Source organism: Notamacropus eugenii, chromosome 1 (assembly GCF_028372415.1).
Source record: "Notamacropus eugenii isolate mMacEug1 chromosome 1, mMacEug1.pri_v2, whole genome shotgun sequence".
Classification (NCBI taxonomy): Eukaryota; Metazoa; Chordata; class Mammalia; order Diprotodontia; family Macropodidae; genus Notamacropus; species Notamacropus eugenii.
The window spans coordinates 432,957,140-432,973,225 of record NC_092872.1 but is presented as its reverse complement, the minus strand read 5'-3'; the positions used below and the strand labels follow the sequence as shown (position 1 = coordinate 432,973,225).

At 48.1% G+C, this 16,086-nt stretch overlaps 1 protein-coding gene across 3 annotated transcripts in view; it reads right to left on the bottom strand.

Annotated features, from left to right (window-relative positions):
* Nucleotides 1-3,540: 3,540 nt before the first annotated feature.
* The window catches only part of SNPH (syntaphilin), a 44,150-nt gene continuing 31,604 nt past the window's right edge, over nucleotides 3,541-16,086 (bottom strand). The window contains exons 3-6 of one of the 3 annotated variants that reach the window (XM_072631705.1): nucleotides 14,076-14,166; nucleotides 11,912-12,019; nucleotides 10,724-10,873; nucleotides 3,541-5,153 (exon numbers count right to left, since the gene is read on the bottom strand). In XM_072631705.1, coding sequence (XP_072487806.1) covers nucleotides 3,956-5,153; nucleotides 10,724-10,873; nucleotides 11,912-12,019; nucleotides 14,076-14,125 — 1,506 coding nt within the window. In that variant the 5' untranslated portion in view covers nucleotides 14,126-14,166 and the 3' untranslated portion in view covers nucleotides 3,541-3,955. Of the gene's footprint in view, nucleotides 5,154-10,723; nucleotides 10,874-11,911; nucleotides 12,020-14,075; nucleotides 14,354-16,086 lie in introns of those variants that run through there. The other 2 variants (XM_072631706.1, XM_072631704.1) reach the window with 2 other exon arrangements.

The window sequence follows — 16,086 nt, the reverse complement described above, 5'->3', positions numbered from 1 at the left end:
TTACCTTCCAGGAATTCTTGTTTCCCACGGATCTGATTTCTTTCCCTGGGTAGATAGATGGAAAGGGAGCCAGGGAGTTGTTGTAGAGAAAGCCAATCCAAACCCTCTGACCAATGTGATGAGATGCCAGGGTATGCCGTAGGAGGCAAGAGCATTCTAGTGAAAAGCTAAGTTATCCCCTTAGGAGACATTGTCTTAAATTCCACTCTTGAGGCCCAAGATCTTTGCAAGGGAAGCAACCAATCACAGATGTATATCAAGATGGCAGAAGGCTCTAACTTACAGGGTTTCGGTAATGGCAAAGATGAGACCCAGGACAGTAGCCTAGAGCTGGATTATGATCATGGGGAGCTGTTGTTGCTCCTGCTAGAGCCAAGCCCAGCTCCTAGACAGACTGCCCACTGCAGACAAGTAACTGGGGAGCCAAGGGCCCCTAGAAGAGGTTTGGGGGGTAGGGGGGGAGAGAAAATCCTGAGTTATGGAGTAGGGTGGGAATGAGGGGTGTTCCTGCTCTCTAAGCTGGAGTGAGTCTTCTTTTAAGTTGCTCAGTAGGTGTGGAGCCTCTAGTCCTCCCAGGGCTCAACCCAGAGCAACACCTAAAAGTTTACAGCATGGGAAGTAAAAGGGTAGAAATACAAACCAACTATTCCTGGGGTGGGGACAGGGCACGAAGCCATTTGAGGCCCAATCTTCCCATCCTCCCGGAAAGTGGAGCACCACCTTCCAGGCCCCTCAGTGCCCTTTGCATAGTCAGAACAGAAGGCTCCAGATGTCTGAGGCCTGCACAATCACTGATCCATTTGCGTTGAGCCCTGAGCAGGTGACTGCATGAATGAGAAAGTTCTCTTTGCCCTATTCCCACCCCAGGGCAGACAGCACTGAACTCATTGCATAGTCTTAGGTTACATCTCACATACACATAGGCACATAGCAAACGAGCATGGGTGTGCGTTATGGGAGATAGCAAAAGGTCCTGCTGCCCCTGACAGATTTAGTCAATTATCACCCCTTAGGTCTGTGGGAAGTGCCTGGGTCGCCCAGCTACCTCTCTGGGGAGCTGAGATGGTCCCAGGCTGGGGGCAGGAAGATTGGGTCAGCAGCTTCTGGTATTATAGGAATAAAATTCAGCCCCATACTGATGCCCAGCGTAAATGCTGATAGTAAAGGGGCTACCCACCTTCTGTATCACCTTGCAGTCTGCCTGCAATGCACATGGTGACACCAGCCTTGGTCACCAGTACATGGCACACAGATCCCTCAAGATCAAGGAGATTCCCCACAAAAAAAGTTTTAGACCAAGACCATCAAAGATTCCTGTGGAATCTCCACTGGGTTGAAAGACAAACTTCAGGTGATGGGAATCTTCATGGGCTTTCACATAGTTCCCACAAACCTGAATTTGCCCAAGCTGGGCTGGGCTAAATCCACAGGGCTCTCTCTGGTGGCTAGGAGCAAGTACATTCCCAGGCCCAGGGCACATCCATGCAAGGGTAACACCAAAGGCTGGGGCCTTCCTGGGTCAGAGTCCTATAGTGAGGAAGGAATGGGGTTGATTTGGCAACAAGGGACCAGGTTGGATCCTTATCATTTACTACAGCTTGTAGACAGGATAAGGGAGCTGTAGGATAGCAAGAGACAGTAGCTGAGCCCTTATCACTCCATGAAGTTCTGGTTTTGAAAAATATATAGATTTTCTTTTCAAATATAATCATACATTTATTTTCTCAGCAAAGCTTTGGATAGTCTAATGAGATGCTTACACAGATCCACAAATACACTGCACATGAGACTTAGATCCTAGAACGAGTGGCCTTTTCACTTTTGATCAGGTTTCAACAGTTCCCTCATCACCAGATTGCAGACATATTCCATTCCAGTGTCCAAAGGGAGGTTTCCCTCCCCCCACTTCCCAGGTAATCTTGACCCAGATATTGACCCTGGATTTGGGCCTCTGAATAGGGGTTCACTGGAGAGGATCCATGGGTAGAAACAGCTGCCTGCCTCTATGGATTGGGGAAGCACATGGCTAAGCTGGGGGAGAGTGGGACCGATACCCCTGCACATGCAGAAGGAGGCTCCCCAGTCTGAGGAGACAGGGCATGGACAGGCACACCAGGAGCCAGTTCAAGCAAAGGTGATGAGCAGATTCAAGCTGCCAAACAGCCCAAGCTGTGTGCGGGGACCTAGTCCTCAAAGACTAGACTTCAATTTTAAAAAAAGAAAATTATAGGCCTATAGAATGGAGAATCAAGGGGACCCTTCCTAACACCCCAGACGTGTTCCAAGCACTCCAGGCTGGGAGATGAAATCAATTATGAGACCGAACACAAGTGGGTTGTTTTTAAAAGAAAAACAATGCCAACTACTTCACTAAAGGAGCTGGTGCTCAGAGTTAGGAAGGTGTTGGTGACTCTGGTCCCTACCTGGAGCATGTGTGCACGTATGTTTATGTAAGTGTATACGTGTGTACGAGTGTGAGTGAGGGTGATGCAGCAGGGTCTTCGATAGTGAACACGCTTGCACTTGTAAGGCCCTGCCCTTAGGCAAATTCTCTATCCACATGCTCCTAGTGCAGGGCTGGCTGGTAAAACATGGCTTCTTTATCCTAACCCCTGGCTTACTGCACTGAGGAGTTTTCAGCCAGAGGCATAAAGGCATGACTTGGGGTCCTTCTCTTCCACCTCCCCTATCCCTTAGAGCCCCCCAACCTCCAGAGGGAGGAGAACCAGCTAATGGGAAGTCCCTCTCTCCCTCCCTCCCTCCATGGGCCCACTGGCATTCTGGTAGAGCTTCATCCAACCACCTCCCCTACGAAAATATTGTTATCACAAAGGGGGCATAGTGCAAAGTGATTTCAAAATGGTTTGGGGGTGCCACTGGCTTCTCAAGTCCTGTGGGGACCCTTCAGCACCTTCCAATACAGTTTGTGAGATGGAGAGCATCCCCTAGGCCTCCCAAGAGCAGTGGCTTACCCAGAAGCATCAGGGAAAGGGAGAAAGGGGTTCAGGACATTAGTTAGATGGAGTGATAATTTGTTCTCACGGTGACCTGGGCCCTGGGGGAGCCATCTCCCTTCTTCAAGGCTGAGAACAGGCTCAGTGCAGGGGTGTGTGCATCAGGGAAAGCCAGCCACACCCTACAGCTCCTTCTGCTGACCCTCCCCCATTCATTTTTCTCCTTCCTTTTTCCCTGGCTCTGCCTCCACCCCAACTCATCCAACCCACCCACCCGGTGACAAGAAGCAAAGAAATGTCAGGGTAGTTTCAGCCATTACTTCCATTTCCCCCCATTATTCACTCCCAGAACCAGCCTGGGTTGCCCACGAAGGCAAAGAGACAAAAGCCATGTGTTCCCATTCCCCAGTAATTCCAATCCCTATGCCATGTGACCTTAGGCAAGTCATCTCACCCACTGGAAACAATAATACTGACCTAACAGTCAAGGAAGAAAGTACTAAGAAGGTAGTCCCATGAACTTTGAGGACCAGCCAGCTTATTCCAAAAACAAATACAGAACTGCCTAGGGAGAATGTCAGCTGGACAGGAGGAGCTGGGGTGGCAGAAAAAGGTGGGCATTGTGGAAAGAAAAATGGAAGCTCAAGTTCTTTGCCCTCTTCCTTCAGTGGGAATCTTCCTTGCTATGATAGAAGTTGGCAATATCCCAGCTTCAATCAGATCTATCCCATCCCCCTCTCACCCCAGGCCACAGAATGCTTCCTTCCTGCTCCGAGAGGCCACAGTGGCAGCCATCTGTAGAACTTCAGACCATCCCCAGGCTATCCTGGCCTACCCAGACTATGGCCTCCCTATGTTGGAAAAGCTAAATAAATTAAGATGATGACACTCCGTGCACATGTGAGTGTGAATGTGTGTGTGCGAGAAAGAGAGGGAAAGAGAAAGACCTACAATCAGTGGTCAGACCAAGATGAGCCTGGTTCCCGGGGATGGGTGGCCAGTCACAGCTGGGAACTGCCTCCGGTGCCCATAGGCCCTGAAGTGCTCACAGAGCGGCAACTAATCTTGCGGATGGAGTGCAAGGCCACAGTGCAGCATCCCCGAAGCAGGGAGCTGATATTGTATATGGGTTGGCCTTGGCGCCGCTGGGACCGGCACAACCAGGCCACTGTTGGCACCGCGGGCACCACCACTGCCAGGAGATCCACAATGAAGTGACGGCTCCAGTAGCTTTTAGGCTCAGGCGCTACCTCGCCAGCCTCTTCATCCACAGGGCAGGCAATGCTCACCGATGGGTTGAGGCTGGGCACGTGTGGAGAAGGGCCTTGGGTCACTGGAGCCACCATGGGCTCCTCTCCTACTGTCACCACCACTGCTGAATTAGGGTCAGCTGGTATCAGGTCCATAGGCCCTGGGAAGCCTGAGGGCATTTCCTCTGTGTCTGGGGCTGGAGCCCAGGCTGGGCTAGGGCCAGGGCTGGCCAGCCCACAGGCCTGTGACTTCATCACTTTCTCCAGGATAGTGTCTAGGTCAGGCTGGTAATGCACAAAGTCTGTCTGGATGGCCCGCTCTTGCATGCAGCTGGCCTGTACGCCAGCCTCCACGCCTCCACCACTGCCTCCCAACAGCTTCTCATAGGTGGAGCTGGTTGGAAGTCGGGACCCCAAGGTAAAGGAACTCTGCAGGGAGCCTTCATCTGGGCCACAGTCCAGCCCAGAAGAGAGCAGGCTGCTTGCCTCCAACAGTTCTGTGCGGCTCAGGGTGTCGTCAGCTGCTGCAAAGCCGCTGTCCCCCACCTCTTCTGTGGATGCACTCTGAGGGTCAGCATTTCGGTCACCAGGGCCCTGATCACTCAGCTTGGTGTAGGTGGAGCTTCGGGTTAGGGAGCGGGCAGGAGAGCCCCCCGAAGACCCCCCAGTCCCATCCTCTTTGACGGTCCCGTTCTGGGCTACCTCCATGCTATGCAACAAAGTCTCCAACTTCTTGTTCTGGATGTTGATGTCGACAAAGTACTTCTGCAGCCCCTTGTCTTTGTCTATGAGGTTGCTCTTGACTGTGTCAATCACCTGCTTGAGCTGCCGGATCTCCTTCCGGGCCTCCTTGAGAGCCAGCTGGGCCTCAACCCGGTGGCATTCCTCCTCAATCCAGTCCTCTTGCATACGGGATAGCTGGCTCTTTAGGTCATCAATCTCTGAATCCCTGTAAGTAGATTGGGGGGTGGAGGAGGAGAAGAAGGGTGACACACTTATCCCACCTGAACTTGGCCATGGGTCCTCAGGACCTAGATCTAGCAAAGGTAAGAAAGGCCCAAGCGTGGCTCTTGATTGATCAAAGGTTGGGGGTGAGGGTGAAGTAGCTTTTTTGGTTGCTAATGACTTGGACAGAATTGAGGAAATCTTTCTAGTTCCCACTTTTATCATTTCCAGGCCAAGAATAGTGTTCAGGCTGCAGAAATCCCCCCTACTTAAAGATAGAGCTTTGATTTATTATCTTTCCTCTGAAATGTGTTCCATCTTCTGGACTCCATTCCTCCTGTCTATGGTCCCATCATTTACTTAGACTCTCATGTTCTTAACTTACCTTTTTATCTTCTGATTTTTCCCTCCTCCTTTTGTCTCTTATGTAATCCATCTCCATCCCCTCTTCATCCCTTCTCTTCCTGTCAATTCTACTTCCAGAAGACTTCTCCAAGTCATCCCCAAGTCTTGGAGCCAAGTCTCCATGACTATTCCCATAGTTACCACCCTGGAACAGTTCTTCATTAACACCCACATCATAAGGATGCAGATCTTCCTGCTTCTAGTCTCTCTGCCTCCTTCAGTCCATCCTTCACACCACTGTCAGAGTAATCTTATGTACTGATCTAGTCACATCGCTCCTCTGCTCAAAAACCATCAATGGCTCATTACTGCCAACTGAGTAACTTTGGATTCCTTTGCCTGACGTTCAATGACCCCCTACAATTTGACTTCAACCTACTTGTCTAGCCTAATTTCACATTATTCCCCTCTACACTCTCTATATTCCTTTCAAACTATATTTCCTACTCTTTGCTACTTGAACATGGCCTGCCTGCATCTTACTACCCCTATGCCTTTGTTCATGAATTTACTCAGAAATTGCCTATTCTAGTATTTCCTGAACTTATTGGGCCAAAAGATATTTTGGAGCCCAATATATTGAGAGATTGAGAAATGCTGGGTTGGGTAGCCTGAGGAACTGAATGCCCCTGGAGTAAAGAGAGATTGGGAAAATTAGGAAACATAAGAGAAAGAGTAGAGGACATTGTTTAGAAGAAGGTGGTGGTGCCCCATTGCCAGACATAAGATGTTAAAGTCCATGATGTGTGTCAGAAATGGAGGGTGAAGAGGGTACTGGAAGGTGGGTGTAATGGGCACAGGGATGGGGACCAGTGTCAAAAGGGAAAGGATGAGGCTGAGATACAAGGAGGGTGGAGATGTAGCTGAGGCACACTGAAGGCCACCTCTTGCTCATCGGGTCAAACAAGGGAAGCCTGAACCAGAAATTCTGCCCTGTGTTTGATGCTGCTAAATTTTCATGCTTGAATGGGTCCTCTTTCTAAGTCCCACCAACATTTGCTGTCATCAAAAGTATCTTAAAGAATCCTTATCCAAATGGCATCATACACTACCACTAGGGCTTCATGGAAAACCTTTTGGGAACATCCTCAGACTAGAGCATGGATATGATGTGATAGATGGATCTAGATATAGGCAACAGGAACACAGGACATGTTATATATGCCAAATTAAACCATAGGACTGAGGAGGGTTAATAATACATTTATTTTTGCTGTGTTCCTACCCTATATCTATAGTTTGTTTTTTTTCTGGGATCCTATGATGCAAACAACCACTGAGGTCATCAAAACCCTGACAATAACTAAGGCTATTTTAAAAAAAAGCACAACATTCTCATGGGATTGGGAACAGGTTTTTGTTATCAAACCCAGGAATCTATCTTAGAGACAGGAAACAAAAAGTCAGGGTAAATGGGCACTTGTCTAAATGACAAGGTGAAGATAATCTCCTAAGGGACCCAGTTTCTGCCATAGATGATCTAGGGAACTGAAGACATAAAGAGAATGTTCCCCCTCCAGTCCCTTTAGAAATGACATCATAAAATTGTTTTTCAACTGAACACTTAGTAAACTACTGTGTTCAAGAAACTTTTTCATGTCTGTTTTAAAACCTTAATATATTTCTGTTTAAACATGGTTTTTAAAAGCTATGTTTGGAGGAAAGGGATATAGGTCTTTTAACTGAGGCCGACTTTTAAAGAACTCTTTTTGTAGGAACATACTTCCAAAACTTTATAATTTCCACTTCCATAGTGCCTGTTCAGAAATCACAACCCTTCCCTCTCCCAGACGCCAGTGTCACAAACTGTTGTGGTCAAAGCAGTCAGCCCTTACTGGCTAATTGTGAGGGTTAAAGTCTCTGAACTTAGCAAGGCTGGGTCTTGTGTGACCAACATCTTGTCATTACCATGGCTGGACTAAAAACCTTTCCAGGCAGGAGGATCTGCCAGAGTGTGAGTTCCACAGGCACAACCTTCAAGCACTTATTGCCACCTCAATGTGTGTAGGCAGAGTTACAAAGAACAACTAAGGGAATGTCACGCTTAAATTCATGATTGGCAGAGGATGAAACCCTTACTTGTTGGCAGGTCTCTCTCTTCTCTCCCCTAACGGAGCATTCCACCTGCTATCACCGTGCTTTCTTCCCAGTCTATCCCTATTTTGTCATCACAGTTACTCCTTAGAATCCTGAGCATCTTTTAAGACTCAGCTCAGGTTCTGTCTCCCACACAAGGCCTTTGCTGAGTGCCCTCACTGCTGACGGCTCTCCCCATTCTGAAAGTATTTCTTAACTTACTTTGTAGCCATGCTCATGCTGGATTCCCCCAGTAGGTAAAAGCTCCCTGGGGGTAAAGACTTTTATTTTTGTCTCAGTATTCCCAGTAATTAGTTGGTGCCTTATATATGGTAAGCAATTAATAATGCCTACTGAATTCTTAAAGATAGAGTGGAAAGTTACTTGCTTCTAATTAGCATGGCATAGTGGATAGAGCGCTGGATTTGGAGTCAGGGAGAACAGGGTTCAAATTTTGCCTCTAACACTTCCTAGCTGTGTGACCCTGGGCAAGTCACTTAACTTCTGAACCTCAGTTTCCTCATCTGTAAAATGGGGATAATGACACCCACATCACAGGGTTGTTGTGAGGCTTAAATGAGATAAAATAAGCAAAACTTTATGTAAATATCAGGTATTACTTCCTAAAAGACTGGGCATCTTTTTTCATGATGAGAGAAAAGAATACAAGAATTAAAAAGCAGAGTAACAGGCAAAGTCTATGTTTTCCTCTATAGCTGGCAGGTTTTTTTTCTTTTTAAAAACAGTGTTTGAGAAGGGAAGAGACTAGAAGAATTCGAGAAGGAACATGGCATGAGCCTCTAACATCGTCCACAGAAAGAACGGAAGGAGCCTGAGCTCTGACACAAGCTGCTCCCCCACTATAAGCCTCAGTTACCTTATCTGCAAATGGGCATAACAACACGTGCACTGCCTGTCTCCTGGGTCTGTTCAAAATCCGGGATGCTTTCATTTTGGGGGACGGGGGGAAGGCACCAGGTGCCTAGGGATCGGTATTTATTGTTTTGGTGAGGGTTGTGGTGTGCTCCAATGGAAAGATCATTGGGCTTGGGAGTCAGAAAGCCTGAAGTCAATTGCTGGCCCTGCCCTTTATTAGCTGTGTGACCTTGGATGGGTAATTTCCTTTCTCTGGGCCTCAGTTTCCTCATTTGTAAAAAGAAGAGATTGAATTAGATGTTCTCTAAGGTCCTCCTCAGCTTTAACTTGTGTAACAAACTATTGAGGATCATTTCCAAATGAGCTGCTGCTGTTGCTGCTACTGGAAGAATCACAGAAATACAGATTTAGATTGAAGAAGACCTCCAAGGTCATCTAGTCAGATGGTAGATAGGTGGTGCCAAGAGTCAGGAAGACTTCAGTTCCAATCTGACCGCAGGCCCATATGGGCTGTGTGACCCCAAGCAAGTTATTTAACCTCTGTTTGCCTCAGTTTCTTCAACTGTAAAATGGGAATAATAACAGCAGCTATCTTCCCAGGATTGTTGTGAGGACAAATTGGGTAATATTGGTAAAGTTTCTGGCACACAGCAGGTGCTGCAGAAATATGAGTTGTTATTATTACTATTACTATCTAGTCCAGTTGTCTCATTTTTACGGATAAGGAAACAAAAGCTCCAAAGTTAAGGGCTTGCCCAATACGATATGGGTAGTATGGATTTGAACTCAAGTTTTCCAACTCAAAGTGCCCCATTAAGGGGACCTAGAAATAAGTCACCAAATCCCCAGATGGAGCCATGAAGCTTCAGAGAAGAAAACTTGAAATAATTAGAAAGTTCTCTTCAGTCAAAGAAGGCTCTGGGACCTGATCACATGACTGAGTTTTAAAGAAATAAGTGGTAAAGATAGGCAGGCTCTCATGAGGACTGAGGAGATAGTACAGACACAGAATGAGATCCAAGGGTAGTTAGTGGAAACCCCACAAGTTCCCCACCGAAGCAGAGGAGCCCAGGGAGGAAACCCCAGCACCCTATGTCATCGTCTTTATGTCTGCCCAATCCTACACCTGCCTCTGATTCCACTCACAGGCCCCTACACAGAGAGAAATTCTTGTCTGAAGAAATGATGGGGGTGTGTTTAGAGAGGGGGTTTGGGTAAAGATGGGGACAAAAGAAGCAGTCAGAGGCCTCACACAAGGGAAGGAGAATAACAGTATTCAACTTAAAAAGGGGAAAACAGGAAAACTGGGGCTTAGGTGTCCAGAGGAGCTGAGTAAAATGGACAAGGGGATTGCAGGGAAGGGAATGAGGCTTTGGTCACTGCCTAGCATGGGTGACTTGGCTCACCTGACCTGCTTCCTAGGATTGGAGAGATAAGGAAGAAAGCAAGCCTCATTCAAGCCAGACACATCCTCCCTGGAAAGCACCTGCATTTTCTTGGCTTCCTGATTTTGCTCACGATTCCCATGTTCAGAATCATTCCCCTTCTTTTCCCTAAAGAAAGCTATCCTGATCCCTGGAGTTAAAGTCTGAAATCTCCCCTCTCCTCCATTAAATTCCTCCCTCCCTTGATTTTAAAGAGCTTCAATGTCAGGGAATCCCTTTCTTCCCAAGATGATTGTTTTGAACGGCTCTAATAATTAGGATGGTTTTCTCATGTTGAGCAAAAAAAAAGCTCTCTCTTTATAAACCTACCCATTGCCCCATTCTGTCCTCTGAGGACAAGCAGATTCAGTCTTTATCTCTTGAGAGCCCTCCAGAGAGCTGAAGACAGCAGTTATAATGTTCCTGGACTAAACATCCCTTTCATTATCCTGCATATAATGTGCATTATAAAATCTAATCTGCATCATACTCACCTGTCTCCACATTTTCTTTCCCCTACTACAGTGTGATCCATCGCCATAAGGGCAGGGACCTTAACTTAACCATCTTTTTTAAATCTCTTTTCTACGCTGGCCCTCCACAGGGTAGGCAGGGTAGGTGTTTACTTGTAGTAATGAGTGAATGGAAGAAAGGGGTTGAAGGTCAAGAGGGTCCCCCGATACTTCTGTTGGCTCCAAGGGTCACTACTGCTTCTAGCACCCAGAGGAGAGTGGGTGAGGGCACGCCTGTGAGCCCCTGAGCCCCTGAGCCCCACCTCACAGCGCCTGCTTACCTGTCTTGAAGTCGATCCTGCGTGTCTTTGAGACGAGCCCTCAGGTGCCGGATGCAGACCTCCTTTTGCTGCAGGGGTGTCAGGTACTGCTCTGGGGTGGGGGGTCTGATGCCATGATTATCACTACACAGTGTGTACTTCATCGAACGCCTGGAAGATGGGGTGGTTGGTCAGTGGCTGTTTCTCCATTTTGTCATCCCTATCTCTAGGACTGATGGATGCCCTGGGGGGTCTGCCATTGTCTGGGGCAAAGCACAGTTCTCCATCGTCATTATCCCCTACTCCATCACCACTATAGAGGGCATAACTCACCACCGACAGACAAGCTGTGTGACCTTGGGAAAATCACTTTTCCTCCCTGAGCTTCAGTTCCCTCTTGTGTAAATGGGGACAATAAGGCTTGTGCTACCGTATGAGCACCTCAGATTAGGGGAGGTGGTACCCGAGGAGGGAAATGAGTGTGTGTGTGTGCTATCAGACTCCTTCCACCTTCATGGCCATCTTCACCATAATTCTTTCCCTACGTCCCTCTCATAACATATCCATGTGCACAAATTCACCTGAATATACCTCCACACACACATGCCTATTGATATACATACAGATACATGCATAAACACGCACAAACACAGAAAGAGATGCACATATAGCTCACGCATACCTACCCATTCACACGTGTATGCACATGCACACACAGGTTACATGTACATATGAATCAGCTCGTTTTGGACACCTGACCCCAATACCTCAATGCCAATCAGTGTAACGGGGAGCTCAGGCCACCAGTCTATGGATGGCATGTTCTCAAGCCTGGATCAGTGTTCCAACCTCATCAGGTGGAATGGGCAGAGGCACAAGAGAATAAACTTCTCCTGGTCCTGCAATACTCACCTCTAAATGATCCCCCCAACCCAGGACCTCATGCCACCTGATTCCAGGTTTTCTTGGCTGTTTTTCTTAAGAACCCATTTCTTTCCACTGTGCAAAAATTATTTAATTTGGGCTTCCACAGCCTTCTAGGGAGGGCATCACTATCCCCATTTTACAGAAAGAGAAATGAAGGCTCAGAGAGAGGAAAGTATTTGCCCAGAGTCACCCAGCTACATAGTGGTGGATGAGTGAAGGCTACCCACTCCCCTGGTGTCCAGGCTCAGGATGGGGAAAGGACAGCGAGGTGGGGACAGTTACCTGGGTGTGGGGCTGCTGTCACTGCCCTTATAGGAGCCAGAGTTGCTGCTGCTGCTGAGTGAGGAGGTACCATAGGTATCCCGCATGCTGACAGGGGGTGAGGTACGCCTGGAGGCAGGAAGAAGAGGTGGAGGCCCAAGCTGGGTGTCAGAGGATGGTGAACATTGAGAGAACACGGCCAGCCCATTTCGTCCATACAGCCCCCGGCTGTGGGGCGATCATGGGGGGATATACAGATAGGGGCGACAGAACAGACAGTGGAAATCGAAGTCAAGGTGGAAGACAAAGTGGAGGCCAGGCCTCCTAGTTCCCCCAAGGCCATTCCTACCTGCACAGAGCCAGCCCTACCTTGCTCCCATCACCTAAACATAGAGAGGCTGTGCCATGTCCGTGCTTACAAGAGCCTCAGGGATCATCTAGCACAATCCTCTCATTTTTCTGATGGGGAAACTGTGGCTTAGAGAGAAGTGACATGCCCAAGGTCACAGCGCCAATAAATGGCAGAGCAAGAAAACATGTCTCCAGGGTAAGTGAGTGGTATTCTGCTCAAAGTCACTCATAAGAATGGTCCCCAACATCCAGTGTCCCTTCCGAGCTGAGAAAAGAGCTCCCTGACAAGGCCAAGAGCCCAGTCTGAGATTCCTATGACATGTGAAGCAGAAAAAAGAAGAAAACATAAATAAGGGTGTATGTGTGTGTGTGTGTGTGTGTGTGTGTGTGTGTGTGTGTGATATGGGAAGGGAGACAATGAGATAATGCATCTATGAGGACCACATTATTATAAGCCCAAGACAGAAGGACTCCCTCCAGTAACAATACATCCCTCACAGCTATGTGCTGCTTTAGACATTTCAAGGCATTTTCTCATCCAATTTAGCCACATGATATTAGTCAAGGGTCTGCCCCTTTCAGGGCCCCTGGTTCCCCATCTGTAAGATGGGAATATTAACAGTACTCATACTATCAACGGAACAGAAATGTCAGGATCAATTTTAATAACGTATGTAAAGTACTTTGTCAGCTCTTCAGTGTCATATAAATAGCAGTTTTTACTATTATTATCATCAACATCTAATCCACTTCCTTCATTTCACAGATGGGGAAACCTAACAACCAGAGAGAGGAAACACCATTCACACAGTGAATCCAGTGCAGAGCTGGGACTCGAACTTAGACCTCCTGACTCTGCCAGGCCTGCTCTCTCTCAGCCCAGGACACTGGGGATCTCCAACGCCCCTTCTAGACGCTCCATGTTTTGTAAACCTCACTCTAGCCCTCTGATATAGGAAGGGCAGGAAATATTGCCATTTTTAATGGTGATAGATGGGGAACCTGAAACTCAGAGAAGGGACCCTCTAGCCCCTGACTGCACAGAAGGTTTTTTCAGAGGAACCAGATGGGCACTTACATGTGATCACCAAGCCAACATTCACTCTAGCTTTAGGAGGGAAGGATGGAAGAGAAAGAGAAAAAGAGAGGGGGAGAAACAGAAAAGGAGAAAGATAAAGAGGGAAGCAGCAGGGAAGAAAGAGGGGAAGGACAAGAGAAAAGAGAGAGAAAGGAAAAAAGGTGGAGAGAGAGAAAGAAAGAAACAGAAAAGGAGGGGAGCAGGGAAGAGAATGGGAGGGAGGGGAGACAGGGAGGGAGAGGTGGGGGAGACAGAGAGAGAAACAAACAGGGAGAGTCAGGGAGGGAGAGATGGAGAGGGAGAGACCAAGCGGTAGAAAACAAACAGGGGAGGCAGAGGAGGGAGAAGGGAAAGAGAGGGGAAGAGACTTAAGGGAGGAGACAGAAGGCAGAAACCGTAGAGACAGGGGGTAGATAGAGAGGGAGGGAGGGAGAGAATGAGACAGTGGGCAAAAGACAGAGACACAAAGACAAAAGAGAGACAGAGATAGGACTAGAGTTAGCTGAAATGAGACCTTAATATTTTAGAGCTGGATGGGACCATGAAGATCACCTAATGCAATCCTTTAATCTGACAGATGGGGACACTGAAGCAAAGTACCTCACCCAAAGTCATGTAACAAGTTCATGGTATAATGGGCCCATTCATCCTGTTGGTGGGGGTGGGGACCAATGACCAGTACTTGCACAGGTTCATACAAGGCCCTCCCTCTCGGCCTCCAAATCTGCAAGGCAAAGGGAGGAAGGGGTAACTTACCTGCGAGATCCAGTTGAGGGCCTTCTGCTCCCAGGCAGGGACATGGCCATGAGGCTGCGGGTCCTGGTGAGGGGCGGGATGGGTGCCGCGGCTGAGGAGAAAGGGCGGGTTGGGACGGCCGGGGGCAGGGCCGGCCCTGGCCAGGTCATCCTCTCGTTGGGGCCACCGCCTGGCATGGTTGCCTCACCTCCTCTCACCCCTTCAGGCCTTGGACAGGGCCCCTGGCTTACCCTAGGGCTGAGCGTGCCCTGGGTGGAGGAGGCCCCTGCTGCCTCAGCCTGGGAAACGTATTTAAAGACAATCCTCTTTTGGGACTGTTCCCTTTCCCCCAATCTAATAATTCTAAAATAACAGAGCTGGAAGGAACCTTAGAGGTTATCTAATCCAGCTCTCCCCATTTTATAGGTGGGGAAACTGAGGCTTAAGTTAAATGATAAGATATAGTGAGTCAATAGTAGAACAAGGACTAGAACCAAGGACTTTTGACTCCTAAGATAAATTTTTCAAATCAGAAGGGATCTTAGTAATCACCTTGTCCAACTCCTTCCCCCACACCAATGTACACATACACACACACACACGTATTTACAGATAAGAAAACTGAAGGCCAGAGAGAAGTGATTTGTCAGATATCTCATGCACACATTGAGTTAGTGCCAGATAGGTGAGTAGAACCAGGGACTCCTGACTCCCAGACCAGAACTCTTTCCAGCCCTCCCCTCAGGCTGCCTCCCTTGGTCTTGCTCAGACTAGGTGGTATCCTTTCCCAGAGCCCTGACAGCTCCAGCAGCCCCTTGGGCCACACCCTGGATGCTCCCCTAGCTGTCCCAGCTTCTGCTTCCTTGAGGAAGGATTCCCTGAAGCAGGAACTGGCACAAGATTTGGCTCCCTGCCCCCATTTACAAGGGGCTAATCTCACCAACCGTCACATCAGCCATATCCACTGAGAGCCCGGTGGCACAAGGAACTGTGCTTTTCGTCTAAAGGGGAAACAAGACAGACCGACAATACTAACACACAAATGTAGATATATGTACATATATATGTGGACATAAAACATAATGGAGGTGAACTCATGGCTTGGAGAGGCACACAACATGACAGTTTCTACAGGTGAACATGACATGAACATGCATGTAGGCATCAATGGGAGCATGTCATTTGGTATTGATAATCTGTATGGAAGAACACAAACACAGATATGCATGCAGATACATGTAACCACCTACAAGCCATGCCAACAGTGCCAGGGTCATGGGCAGGCCAGGTTGGGGCTTTGGTTAAAAGTCAGGACAGGAAAGAATGATTCATTTAGGTATAAAACCCCAGGAGGACAGTAGTCAGAGACTATCCTTCCCAAAGGAAGGGACACAAACATGGAATAGGACCACGTTAGGGACATCTCTACAAGCTTCTTTCCTAGACAGGGTTAACATTCCCCAACGATTCCCAGGCCACCTAGGCAGCGCAAAGGCAGGATCAGAACTCTGATCCACACCCTCATTCTTCAGGACCTCCTCTGGCTCAGCCCTACCTTACCTTGGGGGCAATAAGGGGGACAGGAGTCTCTTTCTACCCTATTGCCCCTAATCCTCCTGCCTTTTCTCACATGCCACTAGCCTCTTCTCTGCGCATAGTCTGTCACCGAAAAGCTGGGTCCACCCCAGCCTTAAGGGGGTGAAAAGTCCTTTGAAGGAAAGGGTACATATGAAAACAGAATGCCTATCTGCTTGGAGAATAAGGGGGACAGGGAAGAAAGCTTGGGGTAGGGGGTAGGGGATAGGGTAGAGAAGAGACTTGTTAGCTAAAATTGGTGGTGGGGAAATCTGTGACTTGGAAAGAAAGGGGAAGGAATCCATCTAGTCTAAGGGGAAAGGAGAAGGTATCTGGCTAAGGAGGGAGGTCATTTAGCTCAAACATGTCAAACTAGAGGCCGACAGGCCTGTCAGCAAAACTCCCAGGTGCAGCAGAACCAGAATAAAATGTAACTGGGAAATGTTTAACAAAATAA